This window comes from Mobula birostris, chromosome 9 (assembly GCF_030028105.1).
Source record: "Mobula birostris isolate sMobBir1 chromosome 9, sMobBir1.hap1, whole genome shotgun sequence".
NCBI classification, from domain to species: domain Eukaryota; kingdom Metazoa; phylum Chordata; class Chondrichthyes; order Myliobatiformes; family Myliobatidae; genus Mobula; species Mobula birostris.
In genome coordinates this window covers 3,681,349-3,690,842 of record NC_092378.1, presented here as the reverse complement: position 1 = coordinate 3,690,842, position 9,494 = coordinate 3,681,349, and the positions used below count along the sequence as shown (strand labels likewise).

Below are 9,494 nucleotides of genomic sequence, written 5' to 3'. Positions count from 1 at the left end.
GACAATCCATTTGCAAATGTTTCGTCACCATACAAGGAGACATCATCATTTCATTGAGGACACACCACAAATGAACAGCACACTGATGCTGTCTCCTCGTTTGGTGATGAAATATTTGCACATGGACTGCCAAGATCGGAGAACAACTCGGTGCCACCAGATTATCTGAGATTAAAAATCCTTCATCAGAACTGCTGAACCATCAGCCTGAAACATTGCTTCTCCTTCTGCTTGGTACTGTGCAAGCACTGCCGGATGGCTGTTATAACGCACGGTCATTGAAAGCAAAACACAGAACTGCTGGAGGAACAGCAAGTCGGGCAGCATCTATGGAGGGGAATAAACAGCTGACGTTTTGGGCCAAGATCCTTCACCGGAATTGAGAAGGAAGGGGGACAATGCGAAAATAAAAAGGTGGGGGGAGGGGAAGGACACTGTGAACTCTCTTTTTCACTCTCCACAGATGCTGCCTAACCTACCGGGTGTAACCACTTCTTTCTCATGTCCCCCCTCCCCCACCATCACAATTGGACAGATGATACATCAGCCTGAAAGCACGTACCACCAGGTTCAAAGCTTCTATCGCACTGTTATCAGATTAATTAATGGTCTCCTAGTATGATAAGGTGGCCTCTTGACCTCACAATCTATCTCATTATGACCTTGCACTATTAATACTATTCAAAAGGGCTATTAAAACAAAAAATCACAGCATTTAAAAGTTCTTCCCTCAGATAGTTGATCTGATCAACAATTCTAGTGACCACCCACCACAGTTTATCTATTACCCCCAACACTGCAGTGTAAACAATTTACCCCACTTTTTAAAATGCTGACAATACAAAGTATTGGAGGAACCCAACAGGTCAGGAAGCATCTATGGAAATGAATAAACAGCTGATGTTTCGGGCCGAGATCTTTCATCAGGACTGGAAGGGAGGGGGGGACGGTGCCTGAATATAAAGATGGGGGTGGAGGGGAATGAAGACTAGCTAGAAGGTGGTAGGTGAAGCTAGGTGGGTGGGAAAGGTAAGGTCTGGAGAGGAAGGAATCTGATAGGAGTGTAGTCTATGGGAGAAAGGGAATGAGGAGGAGTACTAGGGGGAGCTGATAGATGGGTGAGGAGAAGAGGGAAGAGGCCAGAGTGGGGAATAGAAGAGGGAAGAAGGAGAGAAAAAAACTTACCAGGTTGGCATCATGTTGGAGGCTACCCAGACGGAAAGTAAGGTTTTGCTCCTCTGCCCGGAGAGTGGCCTCATCGTGACACAAGAGGAGGCCGTGGACTGACACATTGGAATGGGAATGGGAATCAGAATTAAAATATTTGGCCATTGGGAAGTTCTGCTTTTGGCAGATGGAGCAGAGGTGCTCATCAAAGCAGTTCCCCAATTTACATTGGGTCCCACCAATGTGGAGAAGGCCCCATGGGGAGCACTGGGCACAACAGACAACCCCAGCAGATTTGCAGACGTGTTGCCTCACCTGGGAGGACTGTTTGGGACCCCGAATGGATGTAAGGGAGAAGGTGACAGGGCAGCTGTAACATTTCTGTTGCTTGCAGGAATGTATGTCAAGAGGAAGATTAGTGGAGGAAGCACTCCCTGTGGAAAGTGGAGAATTGGGGGAGGGGCGGAGCTAAAGATGTGCTGGTGGTGCCGAATATTTTAATTCTGATTCCCAATCCCATTGAAAACTGAAGAAGTTGTGGAGAATGGTGTGTTGGATGCAGAGGCTCATGGGGTGGTGGGCAAGGACAAGAGGAACACTATCATTGTTAAGACAGCAGGAAGATGGGGTGAGTGCCGACGTCCCAGAAATGGAGGAGATGCAGGTGAGGTCAGCATCAATGGTGAAGGAAGGGAATGTTGTTCCTTGAAGAACAAGGACATTTTTGATGTCCTGGAAGGGAAAGCTTTATCCTGGGAACAGATGTGGTGGATACAAAAGAACTGGAACAGCATTGCTACAGGAGACAGGGTGGGAAGAGGTATAGTCAAGACAGTAGTTTCACTATAGATTGTATAATGCAATTTACATGTAAATACATGCTGGTATTAATGTATTTATGCACATTTTATTCCATATCCATGTTTCTAACTTCATTTTTATATAATTTTGTTCTTTGTAATGGTTGAATTTTTTTTTGTTGCATGTCATGTCAACATACCAAATTCCCAATTCATGTGATAAAGTTGACCCTTGCCCCTATTGTCTGTCTGTACTGCATTCTATCTTTCATTTAGAGATACAGCATGGTGCAGGCCCTCTGACCCAGGGAACCCGCGTCACACAATTACACCCATTAGCTCTCTAACTGGTACCTCTCTGGAGTGTGGGAGGTCACGGGGAGAACGTCCAAACTCCTTATAGAGAATTGAACCAAGCCGCTCCAAGTTTTACCTTATACAGAGATACGTACTGACGGCGTGCAGATCCAAGTCGTTCACCGTACCTCGGTACAGATAACAATAATAAACTAATTTACCTGTGTCCGTCTTAATGTTAGTTTTGCGACAACAACAGGTTGCGTTTTGATTTCTATTTAACTAACAAATGCTCCTCCACTCCGACTGGGAATTTAACACTATATAAGGTTTCATAATTGGTGAACAAAACATTGAAAATGTCTCCAGCATTTTGCGTGGGTTGCTTGGATTTCCAGTATCTGCAGATTTTCTCGTTTGTGATCTGAAAATGTCTCGGCGATGTCGGGCTGAGAGCTTTCATCTGGACTGGCACGGTTATTCCCCAACCCCCTCGCGTTCCAGTCCTGATGAAAGGCTTCGGCCCGAAACGTCGTCTGTTCATTCCCCTCCATAGATGCTGCCCGACCTGCTGAATTCCTCCAGCATTTTGTGTGCGTTGCTCACGATCTCCTGCATCTGCAGAATCTCTTGTGTATCTGTCGTGGTCTGTTCGCGAATCAAACCAGCCTTACGCGGTAAAGGACGATAATTACCGGGACGTCTCACTCAAAAGGCCAATAAAGGAATTCGCTTATCAAACTCAGCCGCGATGAGGTTAATTAGGTCACGTCTCACAGGAGGCGGGCTCGTTTCGATGTAAGGAAACCGAGGTTGAATCTGTGCTCTCATCCCGTGCTTTCCTCCCGCAGTTGGGCGTGCGGCAGAGTGGAGTGGGGTGAAGTAGAAGTCGGCTAGCCCAGTGACATGTCGCCCTTCCTCGGGTTAAGAAGCGTGGGCTGGGCCGGTCTTCTGTGCCTAGAGCTCGTCCTGTGCCAGCCCGTATCAGGTGAGTCCATTTTCTCCCCATCCTTGCGATGAAGTCTCCTCTATCCGCCGTGATACATAACGGGATCCTCATAAACTCCTCCCCACGCCAACAGCCCCCCACCCGCGCTCGTTAATGAAATCACGGATAATTTGCAGAGCTCCCTCACCAATTCTGGAACTTAGTGAAAGGATCTGTAAGTGACGGGGGGTGGTTCTCGCTCTCTCTGATGGCAAAATTCCGACGGTGAAGGAATTCTCCTCACAATCATCCCCCGTTTTTGCCATTCCGTGTTCGACTGACTCCTGAGTATCTTGTTAAACTTTATAACAAACATACTCTGCAGCCAGCGGCTCCGAGCATGCGCGCACACGGAGGCGCGGCGATGAATACTGTATCCAGTATTGGATTTACTCAACGATATGTATCGTTGTAAAGATATCTGTTCAAATATCGCATGGGTAATGTCTTGACTGAGATTTTTTTGCTGTTATATTATCCTCGGAAAATCAAAACAGCAAACGCTTGAAGCAACCGATACCGCATTAATCCCTAGGTTACGGGGAGAAGGCAAGAGAATGGGATTGAGGGGGTAATAAATCGGCCGTGCTGGAATGGCGGAGAAGACTCGATGGGCTGAATGGCCTAATTCCACTCCTACGTCTCCTGGAACCTGGGGCAGATGATGCAGCATCTCTGGAAAACGTTTATTTCTAATGCCTGTGGGTTTTGGATGCTCAGATCAGCTGAGGGTCGGTGGGTGACGAGTTGAGTCTTGGAGATACATTGCGGAACAGACCCTCCCTACCCTTCGGCCGTGCTGCCCAGCAACCCACAGATCTCATCCTAGCTCAGTCACAGTGCAATGTGCAATGACCAATCCACCTACCCACCAGTACTACTATAGACTGTGGGAGGAAACCGGAGCACCCAGAGAAAACCCATGCCTGTATGAGGAGGAACATACACACCTGCTTCCGAAGTACACTGGACTTGAATTTCATAGTCATACTTTATTGATCCGGGGGGAAATTGGTTTTCATTACAGTTGCACCATAAATAATAAATAGTAATAGAACCATAAATAGTTAAATAGTAATATGTAATTTATGCCAGGAAATAAGTCCAGGACCAGCCTATTGGCTCAGGGTGTCTGACCCTCCAAGGGAGGAGTTGTAAAGTTTGATGGCCACAGGCAGGAATGACTTCCTATGACACTCAGTGCTGCATCTCGGAGGAATGAGTCTCTGGCTGAATGTACTCCTGTGCCCACCCAGTACATTATGTAGTGGATGGGAGACATTGTCCAAGATGGCATGCAACTTGGACAGCATCCTCTTTTCAGACACCACCGTCAGAGAGTCCAGTTCCATGCCCACAACATCGCTGGCCTTACGAATGAGTTTGTTAATTCTGTTGGTGTCTGCTACCCTCAGCCTGCTGCCCCAGCACACAACAGCAAACATGATCGCACTGGCCACCACAGACTCGTAGAACATCCTCAGCATCGTCCGGCAGATGTTAAAGGACCTCAGTCTCCTCAGGAAATAGAGACAGCTCTGACCCTTCAAACTCTGGTGTCCTGAGCTGTAGGAGAATGACATTGACAACTGTGCTACCTAGTGTCCACTGAGCTGCTCAGACCAGCAGAGGGTGGATGGGTTAACTGCGAGGGACACACACACACACACACACACACACACACACACCCTGCCCCCCCCCCACCATAGGTGAGTGGGCTAACTGCTCTAACCTACCCCTGCTCTGTAGGTAGGTGGGTTAACTGTCCAACCTACCTCCCCACCCCACCCCAGTCTGTAGATGAGTGGGTTAACTGTCCACTCTAAACTACGCCCAGTCTGTAGGTGAGTGGGTTAACTGTCCGCTCTAACCTACCCCTGGTCTGTAGGTGAGTGGGTTAACTGTTCAATCTAACCTCCCCTGGGTCTGTGCATGAGTGGGTTAACTGTCTGATCTGAGCTACCCTGGTGTAGGTGAGTGGGTTAACTGTCCACTCTAACCTACCCTGGATTTGTGCATGAGTGGGTTAACTGTCCGCTCTAACCTAACCCCAGTCTGTAGGCGAGTGGGTTAACTGTCTGATCTAACCTCCCCTGGGTCTGTGCATGAGTGGGTTAACTGTCTGATCTGAGCTACCCTGGTGTAGGTGAGTGGGTTAACTGTCTGCTCTAAACTACTCCCGGTCTGTAGGTGAGTGGGTTAACTGTCCACTCTAACCTACCCCCAGTCTGTAGGTGAGTGGGTTAACTGTCTGATCTAACCTTCCCTGGGTTTGTGCATGAGTGGGTTAACTGTCTGATCTCACCTACCCCCTGATCTGCTGTGTAGGTGATGGGGGAATCTGGAGAGAGTTCACAGGAGTGTGGCAGGGTAATTTTGGTGGTAATAAAGAAGGTTGGTACAGAGTTCAATGTGTGTATACCATACACAACCTTGAAATTCATCATACAGACAGTAACAAAACAGAAACACAATGGAATCCACAAAAAAATCCCCACACGCCAAATATTATCAAATATCCAATGTGTGGGGGGAAATAATCAAATTGAATAAACAAACAACACTCAGAGCATGAAATGCAGAGTCCCCAATAGAGAGTCCACAGTCACAGCCAGTCCAGCACTGGAACAAGTAAATCCTCAGAGTAATGAGCTGAACATCCTTCGCCCTTGGCACCTTCAACTTTTAAAGTGCCGGACCAAATTAAATCGGCTAAACATCAGTTTGTCCTTTGCTCTGGGGGATGGGTCCCATTCCTTTGATCTGACCCAAAAAAAGTTCCATCACTGGCCACCACACCCGTACCTGCATTCATGATGAATGCTGCAAAAATGCCCAGTCGTTCAGACAGTTCAAAAGCAACCCCTAGAGGGAAATTACAGGCTCTGGATTGCAGTGATTGTAGTCCAGAATAATTATATTTAGTAGAGTAGTTGGAGGTTTTGTTATCTGCCTACAAAATGTCGCCATGTCTCACCAGTGCCATCTTGGGTATTAATGGACTAAAGGGCCTGTTTCAAAGTTCAAAGTCAAATTTATTATCAAAGTACCTGTATTGTACCATGTACGATCTTGAGATCCATTTTCTTGCAGATATTTACAGAAAAAAAGAAATGCAATAGAATTTATGAAAATCTATAAATAGCAGTGATTGACCATCAATAAAATGTACAAAACAACACAAATAGTATTGAATTTGTTACTTGCATCCTTCACATGAGTAAAAATCTTTGTTACATCTCCAAATGTGCAATTTATAGTAATTTGTAATAAATAGTATGTACAACAGGACAGTCAATATAGCATCTAAATACAGTTGTGTCAGCGTGAGTTCATCAGTCTGATGGCCCGGTGGAGGAAGCTGTCCCGGAGGCTGTTGGTCCTGGCTTTTATGCTGCGGTACTGTTTCCCGGATGGTAGCAGCTGGAACAGATTGTGGCTGGGGTGACTTGGGTCCCCAATGATCCTTCAGGCCCCCTTTACACACCTGTCTCTGTAAATGTCCTGAGTAGTGGGAAGTTCACATCTACAGATGTGCTGGGCTGTCCGCACCACTCTCTGCAGGGTCCTGCAATTGAATGAAATGGCATCTGCCGCTGACCTTGTTGTGCTTGTAGGCAAATTTAGAGCAGACCCCAGTCACTCCTTGGGCAGGAGCTGATGTATTTCATGATGAGCCTCTCAAAGCGATCTATCACAGTGTCTGTATATACTACTGGATGGTAGTCATTAAGGCAGGTTACCACGTTCTTCTTTGGCACCAGCATAATTGAAGCCTTTTTTAAAATTTATTGCTTATTTATTTAAAATCCAGCCTTTTGGCTCATGCAGCTCAGTGACTTAACACTAGTCTAGTCACAGGACAATTTACAATGACCAACTAACCTGCTAACCTGTATGTCTTTGGTCTGTGGGAGGAAACCAGAGCACCCGGAGGAAACCCATGGGTTCACAGGAAGAACATACAGAGAATTGAACTCTGCCTCGTGCTTTAATAGCATCACACCAACTATAACGCTACTGTGGTGCCCTTGAAGCAGGTGGTACCTCAGAATGCCAAAGCTAGAGATGAAGGATGTCAGTAAGGACTTCTGCCAGTTAATAGCACAAGTCTTCAGTATTCAGCCAGGTGCTTTTCGTAGGTTCACCCTCTTGGAGGATGCTCTCACATTGGCCTCTGAGTGGAACAACAGGATCATCTGCACTACCATACTTGGAGCTGAGGGTAGATGCAGAGTTGTCTTCTCTGACTAGAGTGTCTGGAGCTAGGAAACACCTTCTCAGAATGAAGAGTTGGCCATTGAGGAGTGAGATGAGATTTCCTTATCCAAAGGGTAATGGATAGTTTGAATTCTGCACCCCAGGAGGCTGCAGATTATTACTGAGACAAAGAATGTGGACGGCAAGGTAGAGCAGCCGTTAGCGTAACGCTTTACGCTGCCAGTAATCGGGTTCAATTCCTGCTGTTGTCTGTAAGGAGTTTGTCCTTTCTCCCTATAACTGTGCTGGTTTCCTGCGGGTGCTGCTGCTTCCTCCCACATTCCAAAGACGTGGGTTAGAGTTAGTAAGTTGTGGGCATGCTATGTTGGTGCCAGAAGCATGGTGATACTTGTGGGCTGCCCAGCATGTCCTCGCACTGTTAGTCATTGATGCAAACAGTGCATCAATGCAACGCACACACAATGCTGGAGGAACTCCGCAGGTCAGGCAGCATCTATGGAGAGGACATTTTGGGCCAAGATCCTTCATCAGGACTGGAAGGGAAGGATCTTGAAAGTGATAGGTGAATACAGGGGTGTGGGGAGAGGAGGATAATGTAAGAAGCTGGGAGGTGATAGGTGAATACAGGGGTGTGGGGAGAGGAGGATGACGTAAGAAGCTGAGAGGTGACAGATGAATACAGGGGTGTGGGGAGAGGACGATGATGTAAGAAGCTGGGAGGTGACAGGTGAATACAGGGGTGTGGGGAGAGGAGGATGATGTAAGAAGCTGGGAGGTGATAGGTGGAAAAGGTGAAAGGCTGCAGAAGGAACCTGATGGGCAAGTCTGAGTGAGGAGATGGTTGAAGAGCCAGAGAACAGACTATGCTTCAATGTACATGTGACACACAAAGCTGATCTTTAAAGATAAAACTGATCTTATTTTTTATTTGGATGTTATGAAGTTGTAAAGACATTGGTGAGGCCTCATTTGGAGTATTGTGTGCAGTTTAGGTCACCTACCTACAGGAAAGATGTAAATAAGGTTGAAAGAGTACAGAGAAAATTTACAAGGATGTTGCCAGGTCTGGAGGATCTGATTTATAAGGAAAGATTGAATAGATTAGGGCTTTATTCCTTGGAACATAGAAGATTGAAGAGATATTTGATAGAAGTATTCAAAATAATGAGGGGTATAGATAGGGTAAAGGCAAGCAGTTTTTTTTTCTGCTGAGGTTGGGTGGGACTACAACTAGAGGTCTTGGGATAAGGGTGAAAGGTGAAAAGTTTAAGGGGGACATGACAGGAAACTTCTTCACTCAGAGGGTCTGTGAGAGTGGAACGAGCTGCTGGCACAGGTGGTGCATGCGAGCTCGATTTCAACATTTAAAAGACGTTTAGATGGGTACATGGATGGGAGGCGTATGGAGGGATATGGTCCAGTTGTGTGTTGATGATGATATGCAGAATAACAGTTCAACATGAGCTAGATGGGATGAAGGGCCTGTTACTATAGTGCTCTATGACTCTTTGGGCAAGTGTAAAATAAATATTAATGAAAATGTATTGCATGGGGTTAGAGGTTTGGGGAAAATGTGGATGGGAGGGAAAATCAGGGTTTGTTTTTGCTGTTGTTTTTTCCTTGTGTTCTGCCGAGCATTGGCGGCATGATATGTTAGTACTGGAATGTGTGGTAACACTTGCCGGCTGGCCCCAGCATGCCTCTGGATGCTGGCTGTTACTGCAGAATCAGAATTGGGTTGACTATCACAGGCATGTGTCATGAAATTTGTTATGTGCAGCAGCACATTGAAACACATGATGAAAACTGAATTATAATATATCTGGAAGCTGTTTCTGAATCACTGAGTGTGTGCCTTCAGGCTTTTCTACCTCTTCCTGATGGTAGCAATGGGAGAGGACCTCTGGCCGATGAGGATCCTTGATGGATGCCCCTTTTTGAGGCATCTCTCCTTGATGATGTCCTCGGTGCTGGGGAGGCTAGTGCCCGTGATGGAGCTAACGAAGTTCACAACTTTCTGC

The 9,494-nt window shown here is 46.5% G+C and overlaps 1 protein-coding gene across 1 annotated transcript in view; it reads left to right on the top strand.

Annotated features, from left to right (window-relative positions):
- The first annotated feature begins 3,053 nt into the window (after positions 1–3,053).
- tm7sf3 (transmembrane 7 superfamily member 3) overlaps positions 3,054–9,494 on the top strand; it is a 59,363-nt gene continuing 52,922 nt past the window's right edge. Inside the window, exon 1 of the mRNA XM_072267380.1 lies at positions 3,054–3,252. Within this exon, the coding sequence (XP_072123481.1) occupies positions 3,171–3,252 (82 nt within the window). The 5' untranslated portion in view covers positions 3,054–3,170. The remainder of the gene's footprint in view (positions 3,253–9,494) is intronic.